At 51.6% G+C, this 19238-nt stretch overlaps 2 protein-coding genes across 2 annotated transcripts in view; one reads left to right on the top strand and one right to left on the bottom strand.

The window, feature by feature from the left end:
* rims2b (regulating synaptic membrane exocytosis 2b) overlaps positions 1-1280 on the top strand; it is a gene marked incomplete at both ends in the record, with an annotated part of 21892 nt that extends 20612 nt beyond the window's left edge. The window contains one exon of the mRNA XM_079749316.1: positions 1092-1280. Coding sequence (XP_079605442.1) covers positions 1092-1280 — 189 coding nt within the window. The remainder of the gene's footprint in view (positions 1-1091) is intronic.
* A 1850-nt stretch (positions 1281-3130) lies between these two features.
* lrp12 (low density lipoprotein receptor-related protein 12) lies at positions 3131-18418 on the bottom strand. Its single transcript, XM_079750142.1, has 11 exons — positions 17544-18418; positions 16849-16905; positions 15228-15363; positions 11740-11942; positions 10338-10591; positions 9675-9824; positions 7802-8023; positions 6316-6582; positions 5744-5946; positions 5086-5218; positions 3131-4579 (listed from the first exon to the last, which is right to left on the bottom strand). Exons 1-11 carry the CDS (start codon positions 17605-17607, stop codon positions 3839-3841), a joined length of 2430 nt encoding a protein of 809 aa, XP_079606268.1. The 5' UTR covers positions 17608-18418; the 3' UTR covers positions 3131-3838.
* Positions 18419-19238: the final 820 nt, after the last annotated feature.

Raw genomic sequence — 19238 nt, 5'->3', positions numbered from 1 at the left:
CCCCTCAACACGCCCTACTGTAACCCCTCAACACGCCCTACTGTAACCCCTCAACACGCCCTACTGTAACCCCTCAACACGCCCTACTGTAACCCCTCAACACGCTCTACTGTAACCCCTCAACACGCCCTACTGTAACCCCTCAACACGCCCTACTGTAACCCCTCAACACGCCCTACTGTAACCCCTCAACACGCCCTACTGTAACCCCTCAACACGCCCTACTGTAACCCCTCAACACGCCCTACTGTAACCCCTCAACACGCCCTACTGTAACCCCTCAACACGCCCTACTGTAACCCCTCAACACGCCCTACTGTAACCCCTCAACACGCCCTACTGTAACCCCTCAACACGCCCTACTGTAACCCCTCAACACGCTCTACTGTAACCCCTCAACACGCCCTACTGTAACCCCTCAACACGCCCTACTGTAACCCCTCAACACGCCCTACTGTAACCCCTCAACACGCCCTACTGTAACCCCTCAACACGCCCTACTGTAACCCCTCAACACGCCCTACTGTAACCCCTCAACACGCCCTACTGTAACCCCTCAACACGCCCTACTGTAACCCCTCAACACGCCCTACTGTAACCCCTCAACACGCCCTACTGTAACCCCTCAACACGCCCTACTGTAACCCCTCAACACGCCCTACTGTAACCCCTCAACACGCCCTACTGTAACCCCTCAACACGCCCTACTGTAACCCCTCAACACGCTCTACTGTAACCCCTCAACACGCCCTACTGTAACCCCTCAACACGCCCTACTGTAACCCCTCAACACGCCCTACTGTAACCCCTCAACACGCCCTACTGTAACCCCTCAACACGCCCTACTGTAACCCCTCAACACGCCCTACTGTAACCCCTCAACACGCCCTACTGTAACCCCTCAACACGCCCTACTGTAACCCCTCAACACGCCCTACTGTAACCCCTCAACACGCCGTACTGTAACCCCTCAACAGTAGGGCGTACTGTAACAGCTCTACCGTTACACCAATACCCTTAGGTCTCTCTCTGCCTGTTTCTCTCTAAACGTGTGCTTCTGCCTGTCTCTCTACAAACTTGTCTCTCTCTAGATTATCGTGTGGGGAGACTACGGTCGAATGGATCACAAATCCTTTATGGGAGCTGCTCAGATCCTATTGGACGATCTGGACCTATCCCAGATGGTGATTGGTTGGTTCAAATTGTTCCCTCCCACGTCATTGGTTGACCCTGCTTTGGCCCCGCTGACCAATAGTGAGACAGAGGGTGTTAAGAAGTAGCTCCACCCAATATCAGCATGCCAACCAATCAGCACATCACGACTCCACCGCAGGTTGCTGGGGCAACAAAACGTCCACTCTGATGATTGGTGGAAGAAGGATTTTAACTCATAACATGTCATAACAAACAGCGAGCTAAAACAACATAACGCTCCAACACTTTAGTTTAATAACGTCAGAGTAACAGACCTTTATTTTATTGCATCCTGAACAGAAATGTCCCCAGAAATATGCTTTTGAATTGTTTTCAGAATAAAATACATAACTATTCTGTGTGGTTAGTTCATATGTGTTGACACTCACACAAACACACACTTTAAATATCAATTTTCAAGCATAATTGTTTTTGTCTGGATTTGTATTTGATTGAATGCTTGATTATGTAGTTTCATTAACTAACATGCAAACAAGGCTAGCAAACGTATTTCAAATGCAGATTCATAGTCAACTACAGCAATGTTTATCTGTTTGAGGTTAGAATAGAATTTAAATATGCTAGAATTTAAATATGCTAGATACATATGCTATAAATATACGCTTATATCAATATATGCTATAGTATGCTATTGTTCTATCGAATGCATGCTACATGCTATCGATAGATAGCATGTAGCATGCATTCGATAGATAGCATGTAGAAAAAAACATCTGTTTTTCAATGCACCGAATATTCGGCAGATTAAAATAGTAGTCAGTACGCCCAGTAGTCATCTACGTCCAGATCGAGAATCCCAGCATCACATGAACATCACCTGTTGTTCCGGAGGGAGGCCCCTCCCCCTCCACCTGAGACGCGTCCTTCTTGTGTCCGGGACTGGCGGCCTCTAGTGGTGAGGAGGCAGATTACAGCGAGCTGAATCCCCGACGGAGGAGCTGCGGTGGACCGGAAGTACTAGGACTAGAACCGGAAGTACTTTCATATCGAGGGACGAGGTTCCCTAATGGCTTTATGAATGTATTTGGTTATTTAGTCTGTAAAACTAAAACTAGTTGTTACAGAAAAATTTAGATAGGTATTTATTTACATCTCGCTATTCATATAGCCGAAGTTTATATTTTCTACGCTGATTTGATTACAACATACTACACTGTCATTCATACTACACACACACTCACACTACACACTACACTGTAGTACACACTATCATAGCATAGCATAGCGACGCCTGCTGGTTTGAGTTAAAGACTAATTAAAGACTAGTGAAAGACTTGTTTAAGGCGTCGTGGGTCAGCTTGACGTCAGGGTCACTTAGCGTGTTCAGCGGGAATGCATCTGATGTCAGGTCTGCCTATTATGGGATGGCTCACAGGATAGGTTCCATCCTCATGGTTCTATTATGGGATGGCTCACAGGATAGGTTCCATCCTCATGGTTGTATTAAGGGATGGCTCATAGGATAGCGTCTATGGTGATGGTTCTATTATGGGATGGCTCATATGATAGGTTCTATGGTTATGGTTATATTATGGGATGGTTCTTATGATGGGTTCTATTGTGATGGGTCTCCATGGCGATAGGTTGAGTTGGACTAATCAGAGGGTTTGTTCAGCACCTTTAATCATACTGTACATCATAACAACACTGAGAGGAACATGCAGTTTACACAACAAACCATAATAAATACATAACTAACCGCACAAATAAATAGATTCACCTGCATGCTCCAGGAACCACCCCTGGTACACCACCCGTACCAACACCACCCACTGTACCGTAACACCACCCACTGCTCCAGCCATACGAACACCACCCACCGTACCGTAACACCACCCACTGCTCCACCCGTACCAACACCACCCACCGTACCGTAACACCACCCACTGCTCCACCCGTACCAACACCACCCACCGTACCGTAACACCACCAACTGCTCCACCCGTACCAACACCACCCACCGTACCGTAACACCACCCACTGCTCCACCCGTACCAACACCACCCACTGTACCGCAGCACCACCCGTACCGACACCACCCGCAGCACCACAATGCTGTATTCTTGTTATGTGTCAGTCCCTGGTTTCAGGGGGCGTGTCTTATAGAGTAGGAGCTCCTCCATTGGTTCAACCTAGAATACTGGGCGAGTCTTAGAGAAGAGGGGGCGTGTCTTAGACAATAGGCCCTCCTATTGGTCCCCGTAGTCAGTAGAAAATAACAACGTGTGGTCCACGTTGTCAGAGCTGTGATAATGTCCGGTGACCCCTGACCCCCAGCCCAATGTGAGCGTTCACGTAGCCGTCAGGTGTCAGGTTCTGTTAGCTTGGTTAGCGTACTGGTTAGCACGCCGGTATTAGCCTGTGTAGCGGGGAACATCCTGATTAACATCCTGTTTAGCGTTTTAGTGTCCTGGTTAGCTGTCCTGGTTAGCGGTAGTGGTTAGCGTCCTGGTTAGCGTTAGCATCCTGTCATTGTTATTTTCCTGGTAAGCGTAAGCATCCTGGTAAGCGTTTATGTTAGCGGTTAGCATCCTAGTTAGCATCCTGGTTAGCGATTAGCATCCTGTTGAGCGTCCTGTTCGGCAGTGGGGGTTCTCGTTAGCGGTAGCGTCAGCGGCTAGCGTTAGCAGAGCAGCAGCAGCTCGTCGTCGCTGCTCTCCGTCTTCCCGCCGCCGCCGCCGCCGCCGCCGCCGCCGCCGCCGCCCTCCAGGCAGGCGGCGGGGATCTGGGCGGTGTGCACCATGCCGCAGTGTTCGCACGGCCCGTCGCCGTGGTAACCCTCACCGCGGAAGCCCTCGCCGTAGTAGTCGTCTCCGCCGCCGCGGTGATGGCGGAGGGCGCGGCCCGAGGCCAGGGCGGAGGGGGAGGAGTCGGGGATGAGCAGCTCCACGTCCTCCTCCTCCTCCTCCTCCTCCTCCTGCGCCTCCTGCTGCCGGAGGCCGCCGCGCCGCGGGAGGAGCAGCGCCAGGAGGCGGAGCCCGCGGGCCAGCCGGCCCAGGGCGGAGCGGCCGGGGGCCGGCGGGGGCTGGGGAAGGGGCGGGGGGGCGGTGGGCTCCGTCACCACGGAGACCACCGCCTCCACGGCCCCGGGGGGAGGGGCCTTGCGGGGCAGCAGGGAGAGAGCTCCGCCCTCGGCCCCGGCGGGGGAGGCGGGGGAGGGCTCCTCGGCGCGGGCCCCGCCCCCCTCCTGCGGGGGGTGGGGGGGGTCGGCCGACACCAGGGGCAGCGCGCCGGAGCGCCGGGAGCGCGACGACCAGAAGAGCCCCCGCCACAGGCTGCCACGGCGACCGGAGGACGGGAGGCGCAGCGAGGTGAAGCCCAGCTGGGAGCGCACCGCCAGGCGTAGGTTCTCCAGCACCGACGCCTAGCAACCAGGGGCCACCGGGGGGGTTACCACGACGACCACCATATACAGCCATAGTATCATACACACGCTGCCGTTGAGGAGAGAGGCGTCGCCCAGACTATGACAGCTCCAGGTTCTCTCCTGATCAGGGAGCCTCCAGACGAGGTTAGCTCAACAGTGTAGCATCAGAGCACAGGAGGGCCTTGTTTTAGTGCATACTGCACAGGACCAAACACGCACAAGGGAACACTTTTCCTAGCGTGACGCCACGGCCGTCACGCGTCGCTCCCCATTAGGAAACAATATCCGGAGTTAGAGATCCCAGATGGCCTAAGATGGCGCTCGGGATATTGGGCAATATCCCGAGCGCCATCTTAGGTGGCTCACGTGTAGCATATACTAAATATATATATACATATATATCCCAGCAACAATCCGCCGTTTCCTGCCATTGACCCCATTAACCACATCTAGACGGTGTTCCTGATTGGTCGAGCGGAGTGTACCCCCTGGTGTGAACTCACCTGGCTCCCGGAGCAGACGGGGAAGTCCTCCACGGGAGGGATGAGGCCCTGGGCGATCAGCTGACCGTAGGAGGGAGGGGCCTCCCTCCTCAGTAGCTCCGCCTCCACGCGGGACAGCTGCGTTTCAAACGACCTGTCGACCAATCGCACGTCAGTCTTGACCGGGGGCCGACGGCCTGCGCTGGAACGTACTCGTGTGCACGTGCGTGCGTCTCCGGTGTGTATGCGTATGCGTGTGGGCGCGGTGTGCTTGAGTGCTTGCCCAGTGTGTGTGTGCATGCGTCTGTGCCCAGTGTGTGTGTGTGTGTGTGTGTGTGTGTACGTCTGTGCCCAGTGTGTGTGTGTGTGTGCTTGCCCCGGTGCGCGCGTGCGATGTATGTGCTAGTGTGTTCCCGGGGCGTGCGTGCCCGGTTCGTGTGTGTGCGTGCGTTCTCCGTGTGTGTGCGCGTGGCAGATGCATGCCCGGTGTGTGTGTGCGTGCGTGCGTGCGTGCGTGCGTGCGTGCGTGGTACATGCCCGTGGCGTGCCTGGTGCTTGTGTGCGTGTCTGCGTGTGTGCGTGTCTGCGTGCCTGGTGCTTGTGTGCGTGTCTGCGTGCGTGCGTGCGTGGTACATGCCCGGGGCGTGCCTGGTGCGGGCGTGGCCGGGGCGTGGCCTACCTGCGTTCGAACATGCGCAGCGAGTACAGCTTGCAGGTGCAGCCCAGGGCGATGACCAGCAGCAGGCCGCAGACCAGGCTCCCGATGACGGCGGCGGTGATGACCCGCGTGGGGACCACCACCGGGCAGCTCTCCTCGTCGCTGCCGTCCCCACAGTCGTCCTGGGCGTCGCACACCCACGACTCAAACACACAGCGGTTGTTCTGCAACACAACCACACACACACACACACACACACACACACACAACGGCCGTCAGGGATCAGGAAGGGGGGGGGGGGGGGGAGAGAGAGAGAGAGAGACAGTTAGAGACAGCCAGACAGTCAGAGACAGACAGACAGACAGACAGACAGACAGACAGACAGACAGACAGACAGACAGACAGACAGACAGACAGACAAGACACAGACAGACAGACAGTCAGAGATAGACAGACAGACAGACAGACAAGACACACAGACAGACAGACAGACAGTCAGAGACAGACAGACAGACAGACAGACAGACAGACAGTCAGAGACAGACAGACAGACAGACAGACAGACAGACAGACAGACAGACAGACAGACAGACCTTGCAGTGGAAGTTCCCCGGCTGGCAGAAGTAGCAGTTCTTCTCGTCCGAGCCGTTGGGGCAGCGGTTCTGGTAGTTGCAGCGGTCCGAGCGGGGGTAGCAGGCCCCGTGGCGGGAGCAGGGGAACTCCTCCTCCTGGCACGACGAGCAGTTGAGCTCGTCCCGCCCGTTGGGGCAGTGCCAGTAGCCATCGCAGCGCTGGGCCTCCGAGTAGCAGCCCCAGTCACCCCCGCAGGGCACCTCCCAGGGCAGGCAGAAGCCCTCCACCTGGAACCACGGGGACCCAGTGTTACCACGGGGACACACTGTTACCACGGGGACACACTGTTACCATGGGGACACAGTGTTACCACGGGGACACAGTGTTACCACGGGGACACAGTGTTACCACGGGGACACACTGTTACCACGGGGACACAGTGTTACCACGGGGACACAGTGTTACCACGGGGACACACTGTTACCACGGGGACACAGTGTTACCACGGGGACACACTGTTACCACGGGGACACAGTGTTACCACGGGGACACAGTGTTACCACGGCGACACACTGTTACCACGGGGACACAGTGTTACCACGGGGACACAGTGTTACCACGGGGACACACTGTTACCACGGGGACACAGTGTTACCACGGGGACACACTGTTACCACGGAGACAAGGCACGTCACCGCGGAGACACACTGTTACCACGGGGACACACTGTTACCACGGCGACACAGTGTTACCACGGGGACACACTGTTACCACGGGGACACAGTGTTACCACGTGGACACAGTGTTACCACGGGGACACAGTGTTACCACGGGGACACACTGTTACCACGGGGACACAGTGTTACCACGGGGACACACTGTTACCACGGGGACACACTGTTACCACGGGGACACACTGTTACCACGGGGACACACTGTTACCACGGGGACACACTGTAACCACGGGGACACACTGTTACCACGTGGACACAGTGTTACCACGGGGACACACTGTTACCACGGCGACACAGTGTTACCACGGGGACACACTGTTACCACGGGGACACAGTGTTACCACGGGGACACAGTGTTACCACGGGGACACAGTGTTACCACGGGGACACAGTGTTACCAAGGGGACACAGTGTTACCACGGGGACACAGTGTTACCACGGCGACACAGTGTTACCACGGGGACACAGTGTTACCACGGGGACACACTGTTACCACGGGGACACACTGTTACCACGGGGACACAGTGTTACCACGGGGACACAGTGTTACCACGGGGACACACTGTTACCACGGGGACACACTGTTACCACGGGGACACACTGTAACCACGGAGACAAGGCACGTCACCGCGGAGACACACTGTTACCACGGAGACAAGGCCCATCACCACGGGGACACAGCCTGTTACCACGGATACACGCTGGTACCACGGAGACACACTGTAACCACGGAGACACAGCCCGTCACCACGGAGACCGCTCAGAGACAGACCTGGTAGGTGGCGTTGAAGCCCCGGGCGGCGTTGATCTTGTCGGCGTAGAAGTGCACCCGGAGGCGCCCGGAGGAGGAAACCACGACGACGGGCGCCCGCGAGTCGAAGGCGGTGAGGACACGCAGCAGGCGGCGCGGCGCCTCCGTCAGCCCGTCGTACACCTTCACGTAGTCGCCGTAGCCCGTCCCGTCCAGCTTCAGGTCGGTGAAGCGAAGCACCACCTGCACACAGCACCGCCTTAATGAACAACACCACCTTCATGACCAGCACCTCCACCTGCACACAGCACCACCTTAATGACCAACACCTCCACCTGCACACAGCACCGCCTTAATGAACAACACCACCTTAATGACCAACACCTCCACCTACACACAGCACCACCTTAATGACCAACACCACCTCCACCTTAATGACCAACACTACCTTAATGAACAACACCACCTTAATGACCAACGCCTCCACCAGCACACAGCACCACCTCAATGAACAACACCACCTCCACCCTAATGACCAACACCACCTGAATGAACAACACCACCTTAATGACCAACGCCTCCACCTGCACACAGCACCGCCTTAATGACCAACACCAACACCACCTTAATGAACAATACCACCTTAAACACCTCCACCTGCACACAGCAGCACCTCCACCCTAATGACTAACACCACCTTAATGAACACCATCTTAGTGACCAACACCTTCACCTGCAAACAGCACCTCCTTCGTGAACAACACCACCTCCACCCTAATGACTAACACCACCTTAATGAACACCATCTTAGTGACCAACACCTTCACCTGCAAACAGCACCTCCTTCGTGAACAACACCACCTCCACCCTAATGACCAACACCACCTTAATGAACAACACCACCTTAGTGACCAAAACCTCCACCTGCACACAGCAACGCCTTAATGAACAACACCACCTCCACCCTAATGACTAACACCACCTTAATGAACAACACCACCTTAGTGACCAACAGCACCTTAATGACTAAAACACCTTAATGACTAAAACCTCCACCCGCACACAATACTTCCAACTTAATACCTCCACCTTCATCTGGTACCAACTTAGGTGCTAGCCTACCTCTATAGCACGGTAGCGCAGTGCTAGCCTACCTCTATGAAGCGGTAGCACAGTGCTAGCCAACCTCTGTAGCGGTAGCACAGTGCTAGCCTACCTCTATGAAGCGGTAGCACAGGGCTAGCAAACCTCTGCAGCGGTAGCACAGGGCTAGCCTACCTCTATGAAGCGGTAGCACAGTGCTAGCCAACCTCTGTAGCGGTAGCACAGTGCTAGCCTACCTCTATGAAGCGGCAGCACAGGGCTAGCCAACCTCTGTAGCGGTAGCACAGGGCTAGCCTACCTCTATGAAGCGGTAGCACAGGGCTAGCCAACCTCTGTAGCGGTAGCACAGTGCTAGCCTACCTCTATGAAGCGGTAGCACAGGGCTAGCCAACCTCTGTAGCGGTAGCACAGGGCTAGCCTACCTCTATGAAGCGGTAGCACAGGGCTAGCCAACCTCTGTAGCGGTAGCACAGGGCTAGCCAACCTCTGTAGCGGTAGCACAGGGCTAGCCAACCTCTGTAGCGGTAGCACAGGGCTGGCCTACCTCTATGAAGCGGTAGCACAGGGCTAGCCAACCTCTGTAGCGGTAGCACAGGGCTGGCCTACCTCTATGAAGCGGTAGCACAGGGCTAGCCAACCTCTGTAGCGGTAGCACAGGGCTAGCCTACCTCTGTAGCGGTAGCACAGGGCTAGCCTACCTCTGTAGCGGTAGCACAGGGCTAGCCTACCTCTATGAAGCGGTAGCACAGGGCTAGCCTACCTCTGTAGCGGTAGCACAGGGCTAGCCTACCTTCCTGGTGTCCCCGGTGTCGATGATCCAGGTGCAGTTGCTGCCGGGCGGGTAGAAGTCCGGGTAGTTGGGCGAGCTGAAGGAGCCGTAGAAGTTCTTCAGGTGCTCTCCACACGTCGGGACGTCGCAGTCGATCTCATCCCCCAGGTCCTGCAGCACATGGGTTAGCATCAGGGCTGGGTTAGCATAGGTTAGCATTAGGGCTAGGTTAGCATAGATTGGCATTAGGGCTAGGAAAGCTTGGTTTATTGAAGGAAATGTCGTGAAAAGTATGCCGTCCTTCTTGGACGTCGTACATTGTTGCTCTTTGGTCATTGCGTTCTTCTTTTTCCTTGGGTTTATTAGCAGGCTACACTGTGTGGGGCTGCTATGAGGTCACGATGCTCACGTAGCTGCCGCGGCTATCGCCATCCGGCTTAAACCCCGCCCGACCATAATTGTACCGTCGGCGGTGGAAACTCAAACCGTAACTGAGCTGGGTCGATACCGCACCCTCGCTACTGGGCTGAGGCGTGCTGGGTCCGAAGCGTACCCGCCGCTGGGGAAAAGGGGCATTAGGGCTGAGGCCGGCTTAGGGCTAAGTGGCGGAGGTTAATCCTGAGGGGAGGTTGAGGCTGTGTTCAGGTTAAGGCTGTGCCGAGGTTAATCCTGAGGGGAGGGTACCTGGCAGTCGATGCTGCCGTCACACTTGAGTGCGTGGGGCAGGCAGGTGTAGACGCGGGTGTAGCGAGACAGGCAGGCGAACTGGTCGAAGGCGCAGGGCTGGAAGGAGAAGGCGGCGGCGGGCGGACCGCAGCGCTCCTCGTCCGACCGGTCCCCGCACTCGTCCATGTTGTTGCAGCGCCAGCTCTCCGGCACGCACTTCCTGTTGGAGCAGTGGAACTGGCCCGGCTCGCAGCCCGCCGCCTCCGCACGGCCTGGGAACACACGGGGAACACGCCGTTAACTAGGACTGACTAACTAACCCAGGACACACACCGTTAACTAGGACCAACTAACTAACCCAGGACACACGGGGAACACGCCGTTAACTAGGACTAACTAACTAACCCAGGACACACAGGATAACACACCGTTAACTAGGACTAACTAACTAACCCCGGACACACGGGTTAACACACCATTAACTAGGACTAACTAACTAACCCAGGACACATGGGTCAACACACCGTTAACTAGGACTAACTAATTAACCCAGGACAAACGGGGAACACACGTTAACTAGGACTAACTAACTAACCCAGGACAAACGGGGAACACACTGTTAACTAGGACTAACTAACTAACCCCGGACACACAGGTTAACACACCGTTAACTAGGACTAACTAACCCAGGACACACAGGTTAACTAGGACTAACTAACTAACTAACCCAGGTGCGCGCTGCCTCCGCACGGCCTGGGACAAGGGGAACACACCGTTTACTAGGACTAACTAACTAACCCAGGAAACACGGGTTAACTAGGACTAACTAATTCTGGACACACGGGTCACCTGGACTAACTAACCCTGGACACACAGGTTACTAGAGCTAACTAATCCTGGACACACGGGTTAACACACCGTTACTAGGAATAACTAACCCTGGACTAACTAATGTTAACTGACCGTTGATGTATGCCAGCCTGAAGCACTAATAGACACTGGTTAACTAACTAGTTCCTAACTGGTGGTAACTGACCGGTGAAGTAGGACAGCCTGAAGCCCTAATATACACTAGTTGACTAACTAGGGTTAACTCACCGGTGATGTAGGACAGCCTGAAGCCCTAATAACCACTGATTAACTAACTAGTTGACTAACTAGGGTTAACTCACCGGTGATGTAGGACAGCCTGAAGCCCTAATAACCACTGATTAACTAACTAGGGTTAACTCACCGGTGATATAGGACAGCCTGAAGCCCTAATAACCACTGATTAACTAACTAGGGTTAACTCACCGGTGATGTAGGACAGCCTGAAGCCCTAATAACCACTGATTAACTAACTAGGGTTAACTCACCGGTGATATAGGACAGCCTGAAGCCCTAATAACCACTGATTAACTAACTAGGGTTAACTCACCGGTGATGTAGGAGAGCCTGAAGCCCTTGGCGGCCTGCGCTCGGTCTGAGTGGAAGTGCAGCCAGACGTGGTCCTGGGTGGAGATGTAGGGGGCGGGCAGCGCCGAGCCACAGGCCCGGTAGCCCTCCAGGCTCCGGTAGCTGCCGATGGACAGCCAGTCCAGAGCGCAGTGCTGGGAGCCCTGCAGCTCAAAGTCCTGGAAGCTACAGGGGACAGAGAGAGAGGGTCACTAACCAGAGGAACAGAGTCACTAACTAGAGAGAGAGGGTCACCAACCAGAGAGAGAGGGTCACTAACCAGAGCGAGAGGGTCACTAACCAGAGGAACAGAGTCACTAACCAGAGAGAGAGGGTCACCAACCAGAGAGAGAGGGTCACTAACCAGAGAGAGAGGGTCACTAACCAGAGAGAGAGGGTCACCAACCAGAGAGAGAGGGTCACCAACCAGAGAGAGAGGGTCACTAACCAGAGGAACAGAGTCACTAACCAGAGAGAGAGGGTCACCAACCAGAGAGAGAGGGTCACTAACCAGAGAGAGAGGGTCACTAACCAGAGGAACAGAGTCACTAACCAGAGAGAGAGGGTCACTAACCAGGGAGAGAGGGTCACTAACCAGAGAGAGAGGGTCACCAACCAGAGAGAGAGGGTCACTAACCAGAGCGAGAGGGTCACTAACCAGAGGAACAGAGTCACTAACCAGAGAGAGAGGGTCCCCAACCAGAGAGAGAGGGTCACTAACCAGAGAGAGAGGGTCACTAACCAGAGAGAGAGGGTCACCAACCAGAGAGAGAGGGTCACTAACCAGAGAGAGAGGGTCACTAACCAGAGAGAGAGGGTCACTAACCAGAGAGAGAGGGTCACCAACCAGAGAGAGAGGGTCACTAACCAGAGAGAGAGGGTCACTAACCAGAGGAACAGAGTCACTAACCAGAGAGAGAGGGTCACCAACCAGAGAGAGGGTCACTAACCAGAGAGAGAGGGTCACTAACCAGAGGAGCAGAGTCACTAACCAGAGAGAGAGGGTCACCAACCAGAGGAACAGAGTCACTAACCAGAGAGAGAGGGTCACTAACCAGAGAGAGAGGGTCACTAACCAGAGAGAGAGGGTCACTAACCAGAGAGAGAGGGTCACTAACCAGAGGAACAGAGTCACTAACCAGAGAGAGAGGGTCACCAACCAGAGAGAGAGGGTCACTAACCAGAGAGAGAGGGTCACTAACCAGAGAGAGAGGGTCACTAACCAGAGGAACAGAGTCACTAACCAGAGAGAGAGGGTCACCAACCAGAGAGAGAGGGTCACTAACCAGAGAGAGAGGGTCACTAACCAGAGAGAGAGGGTCACTAACCAGAGGAACAGAGTCACTAACCAGAGAGAGAGGGTCACCAACCAGAGAGAGAGGGTCACTAACCAGAGAGAGAGGGTCACTAACCAGAGAGAGAGGGTCACTAACCAGAGGAACAGAGTCACTAACCAGAGAGAGAGGGTCACCAACCAGAGAGAGAGGGTCACTAACCAGAGAGAGAGGGTCACTAACCAGAGAGAGAGGGTCACTAACCAGAGGAACAGAGTCACTAACCAGAGAGAGAGGGTCACCAACCAGAGAGAGAGGGTCACTAACCAGAGAGACAGGGTCACTAACCAGAGGAACAGAGTCACTAACCAGAGAGAGAGGGTCACTAACCAGAGAGAGAGGGTCACTAACCAGAGGAACAGAGTCACTAACCAGAGAGAGAGGGTCACCAACCAGAGAGAGAGGGTCACTAACCAGAGAGAGAGGGTCACTAACCAGAGAGAGAGGGTCACCAACCAGAGAGAGAGGGTCACCAACCAGAGAGAGAGGGTCACTAACCAGAGGAACAGAGTCACTAACCAGAGAGAGAGGGTCACCAACCAGAGAGAGAGGGTCACTAACCAGAGAGAGAGGGTCACTAACCAGAGGAACAGAGTCACTAACCAGAGAGAGAGGGTCACTAACCAGAGAGAGAGGGTCACTAACCAGAGAGAGAGGGTCACCAACCAGAGAGAGAGGGTCACTAACCAGAGCGAGAGGGTCACTAACCAGAGGAACAGAGTCACTAACCAGAGAGAGAGGGTCACCAACCAGAGAGAGAGGGTCACTAACCAGAGAGAGAGGGTCACTAACCAGAGAGAGAGGGTCACCAACCAGAGAGAGAGGGTCACTAACCAGAGAGAGAGGGTCACTAACCAGAGAGAGAGGGTCACTAACCAGAGAGAGAGGGTCACCAACCAGAGAGAGAGGGTCACTAACCAGAGAGAGAGGGTCACTAACCAGAGGAACAGAGTCACTAACCAGAGAGAGAGGGTCACCAACCAGAGAGAGGGTCACTAACCAGAGAGAGAGGGTCACTAACCAGAGGAGCAGAGTCACTAACCAGAGAGAGAGGGTCACCAACCAGAGGAACAGAGTCACTAACCAGAGAGAGAGGGTCACTAACCAGAGAGAGAGGGTCACTAACCAGAGAGAGAGGGTCACTAACCAGAGAGAGAGGGTCACTAACCAGAGAGAGAGGGTCACTAACCAGAGGAACAGAGTCACTAACCAGAGAGAGAGGGTCACCAACCAGAGAGAGAGGGTCACTAACCAGAGAGAGAGGGTCACTAACCAGAGAGAGAGGGTCACTAACCAGAGGAACAGAGTCACTAACCAGAGAGAGAGGGTCACCAACCAGAGAGAGAGGGTCACTAACCAGAGAGAGAGGGTCACTAACCAGAGAGAGAGGGTCACTAACCAGAGGAACAGAGTCACTAACCAGAGAGAGAGGGTCACCAACCAGAGAGAGAGGGTCACTAACCAGAGAGAGAGGGTCACTAACCAGAGAGAGAGGGTCACTAACCAGAGGAACAGAGTCACTAACCAGAGAGAGAGGGTCACCAACCAGAGAGAGAGGGTCACTAACCAGAGAGAGAGGGTCACTAACCAGAGAGAGAGGGTCACTAACCAGAGGAACAGAGTCACTAACCAGAGAGAGAGGGTCACTAACCAGAGAGAGAGGGTCACCAACCAGAGAGAGAGGGTCACTAACCAGAGAGAGAGGGTCACTAACCAGAGGAACAGAGTCACTAACCAGAGAGAGAGGGTCACTAATCAGAGAGAGAGGGTCACTAACCAGAGAGAGAGGGTCACTAACCAGAGGAACAGAGTCACTAACCAGAGAGAGAGGGTCACTAACCAGAGGAACAGAGTCACTAACACAAGAGAGAGGGTCACTAACCAGAGAGAGAGGGTCACTAACCAGAGAGAGAGGGTCACTAACCAGAGAGAGAGGGTCACTAACCAGAGAGAGAGGGTCACTAACCAGAGGAACAGAGTCACTAACCAGAGAGAGAGGGTCACTAACCAGAGAGAGAGGGTCACTAACCAGAGGAACAGAGTCACTAACACAAGAGAGAGGGTCACTAACCAGAGAGAGAGGTGTGTACCTGACGGTGCAGGTGTGTGTCTGACCTGATGGTTCAGGTGTGTGTACCTGAGGGTGATGATGTCACCAGGCTTGCCCCTGATGTTCCAGCTGCAGTTGAGGGTGGAGGGGTACTGGAAGGGCCAGCCGGGGCTGGTGATCACCCCACTGGACGCCCGCACCAGCTCCGCTACGTCACCACACGCTACAGGACATTAGGAGGCACTTTAGTGTTTAGCTACGTCACCACACGCTACAGGACATTAGGAGGCACTTTAGTGTTTAGCTACGTCACCACGCTAACAGGACATTAGGAGACACTTTAGTGTTTAGCTACGTCACCACACGCTACAGGACATTAGGAGGCACTTTAGTGTTTAGCTACGTCACCACGCTAACAGGACATTAGGAGACACTTTAGTGTTTAGCTACGTCACCACGCGCTAACAGGACATTAGGAGACACTTTAGTGTTTAGCTATGTCACCACGCTAACAGGACATTAGGAGACACTTTAGTGTTTAGCTACGTCACCACACGCTACAGGACATTAGGAGGCACTTTAGTGTTTAGCTACGTCACCACACGCTACAGGACATTAGGAGACACTTTAGTGTTTAGCTACGTCACCACGCTAACAGGACATTAGGAGACACTTTAGTGTTTAGCTACGTCACCACACGCTACAGGACATTAGGAGACACTTTAGTGTTTAGCTACGTCACCACACGCTACAGGACATTAGGAGACACTTTAGTGTTTAGCTACGTCACCACGCTAACAGGACATTAGGAGGCACTTTAGTGTTTAGCTACGTCACCACACGCTACAGGACATTAGGAGACACTTTAGTGTTTAGCTACGTCACCACGCTAACAGGACATTAGGAGACACTTTAGTGTTTAGCTACGTCACCACACGCTAACAGTACATACGGAGTACACTTTAGTTTAGCTACGTCCCCAAACGCCAACAGGACATTAGGAGTACACTTTATATTAGTTATCATTTATTATATTAACTGTTTTATTTATTTTTTTATTAATATTCATTATTTGTCGTTATGTTATTAACTTTAATGTACCCTTATATGAACTGTTGGTATGAACTGTTGTTTTGTACTGTTATAAACGTTCAGGTGATGAACTGTTATGATACAAAAGGATGTTGTAAATGTTATATTATCACAGTTCTTAATTGTTGCGTTATTAACTATTAAGTAATGAGCAGCTATGTTATAACTGTTATGAACTGTTGTAACTGATATGACATAAATACATTGGTTGTAAATGTTATGGTACACCAATGATGAACTCTTGGGCTATTAACGGTTAGGTAATGAACTGTTATGTTACAAACCGTTAACGGTTATGGTATGAGCTGTTATGTTATACCATTAACTGTTGTATTAACTGTAATAAACAGCTGTTACAACTGTTATGTTCTGAGCTGATCTGGACTGTTATGAACTTTTATATAATGAAGTGTCATAATATGACCTGTTTTATGATTAGCTGTTATGATATGAACTGTTTTGATATAAACTGTTAGGATATGACATGTTTTATGATGAACTGTTATATGATGACTTGTTGGAAGTGTTATATGATGAACTGTTATAGGATGAACTGTTATTTGATGAAATTGTATATGATGAACTGTTATATGATGAACTTTTATGAAATACCCACCATTGGAGATTCCGGACACATAGACGTTGTCGCTCCTTTGGGGATCAGCAAGACAACCTGGAGACAGAGAAGCAGTACAGTGTGAGAGTGTGTGTGTGTGTGTGTGTGTGTGTGTGTGTGTGTGTGTGTGTGGACCCTCCCTGTTGGCATGTTGCAACAAGGCTCACATGAAACAGACATGCTCAGTGTGGTAAGGGGGAAGAGGCTAATAGGTATGCTAGCTGGGATTGAATATAATAAGCTAACAGATATGCTAACCGCGTTAGATGGACAAAACTAGCAGGTATGCTTACTGACGCTAACTCAAGCTAAAAGGGTACACCAACTCAAGACCCGGGTATGATAACCGTTGATGGAGAAGACATGCAATCTAAAAAAAATAGAGTGAACAAATAGAGCGACAATGTGAATATTAGAATTAATACAAAATACACAGAAGCTCGAGACCACTGGGATGAGATGAATAATGAGATGAGCTGTATTATGGACTACTATTCTACTATTTCTACAAAACATATGTAATGATGAGCTGTATTATGGACTGAGTAGGTATACTAGTTATACACAACATATGTGATGACGAGTCGTATTATGGACTACTAGTCTACTAGTTATATATAACATATGTAAAGAAGAGGTGTATCATGGACTACTAGTCTACTAGTTATACATAACATATGTAATGATGCACTCACCAGTAACTAAGAGGAGGTGGAAACACAGCCGTGGGTTCATGGTTCTACTGGGTTTACCGGCCATGACCCAGTACAGACCCGATAACAGACCAACGCAAACCGGCTCACACTCCTCAGCCGTCCATCACCACAGCTCTCCAGAAAATAGACAGAGCCGAGGTCTGGTCTGTTACTAAATAGAGGGTCGCGACTAGTTCCTGGTCTGCTATTAACTAGAGGGTACCCGGTACCGACTAGTTTCTGGGCTGTTTCTAACTAGAGGATCTGGATTAGTTACTGTTCTGTTACTAACTAGAGGGTCCAGACTAGTTCCTGGTCTGTTATTAACTAGAGGATACCGACTAGTTCCTGGTCTGTTACTTACTAGAGGGTACGGACTAGTGCCTGGTATATTACTAACTAGAGGGTACCGACTAGTTCCTGGTTAACTAAAGTAACGGAATGCTTTCCCATTCTCAAACACAATGAGCTTCCATGTAGCCGTTAGCTTCGCCGCTAGCTTTGGTTCCTTTGTGCCGATGCCGTCAGTCAGCCAACATGTCGGGTTCTCTCCAGGGCTCCGGATCGATCAGGACGGTCTCCGGGTCGATCAGGACGGGATCGATAATGGACAGGTGATGTAGTATTAAAGGCTGGTCTCGGGAGGAGATGTCCGGTTAGCTCGCTAGCTGAAGCACAGCGGCTAGGCTAACCAGCTAACTACTATCGTTCAACATCACTGATGCGGCATCATGTTCCATGATCGATGATCTATCCTGATATCCTATCGTATCCAGTATCGATTAGCCGATCAAACCAGGCAATCAGTTCATCCCTTCTGTCCAAAGTCAAACAGATAGCGGATCCTCCGGTCCAGCTGCTGCTGCCTTGTTGTGGTGTTGTGGTGTGTGTTGTGGTGTGTGTGTGTGTGTGTGTGTGTGTGTGTGTGTGTGTGTGTGCGCGCGCGCGCGCGCGCGCGTGTGTGTGTGTTGGAGGAAGGCTACATATACTGCTACATATCTATATATAATAATTTTAACGTTTTATTTATGATTTATTTATGTATATATTAAAGAGGTTTAATTAATGTAATCTCAATGTTCGACATAAATGAATAAAGTTAAGTCAGTGTTATAAATAGGATATTATGTCATGTTCTATTGTTCTAAAATAAGAATATATTTCATATTATAAATATCTTTTACTATGTGTTAGTATTACTAATAATGTATCGATAGATGTAAAACATAAATAAATAAATCTATATATATATTTATTTAGATATATATTTTTGAACCTTTTGAACATCAAGTGCCCTATGGAATCTATATTATATATATAATATAATATATTATAGTGTATATAATATATAGTCCTTACTGTACCGATGTCGATATTTTGTTTCTCCTCTTCTGATAAATGTAATTAACTTACTATAAATCGCTTTTGATTAAAGCGTCTGCTAAATGTAAATATAGAGCCATAGAAATCTGTTTTATTTTTTCCCAAATTCCGTTATTTTCGTAAATTATTTTCAGAATTCTGTGTTTTACGATCTTTGCTAATTTTATCATCAGAAAGACTACTAATGTGAATTAATAAAGCGTTGACAATTTAATAAGATATGACAGTACATGATGCGCACAGCATTGCACTATTTGGATCTTCGTTAGTTCGCTAGATGAAGGCAGACAGCCCCTGGTAGCATCGCGATAT

The sequence above is a fragment of the Pollachius pollachius genome (assembly GCF_949987615.1).
Source record: "Pollachius pollachius genome assembly, chromosome: 13".
In the NCBI taxonomy this organism is placed as follows: Eukaryota; Metazoa; Chordata; class Actinopteri; order Gadiformes; family Gadidae; genus Pollachius; species Pollachius pollachius.
Note: the sequence above shows the minus strand (reverse complement) of the source record. Positions and strands in the feature narration are given on the sequence as shown.

What these genes read in the sequence shown, in the direction of transcription:
- lrp12 (XM_079750142.1), bottom strand. Translation starts at nt 17,607, where the DNA reads ATGGCCGGTAAACCCAGTAGAACCATGAACCCACGGCTGTGTTTCCAC. An exon ending in CCACCTCCTCTTAGTTACTG is followed by an intron (nt 16,906 to 17,543) that starts GTGAGTGCATCA and finishes CTCTGTCTCCAG; the next exon opens with GTTGTCTTGCTGATCCCCAA. An exon ending in GCTTCAACGCCACCTACCAG is followed by an intron (nt 6,583 to 7,801) that starts GTCTGTCTCTGA and finishes CCGTGGTTCCAG; the next exon opens with GTGGAGGGCTTCTGCCTGCC.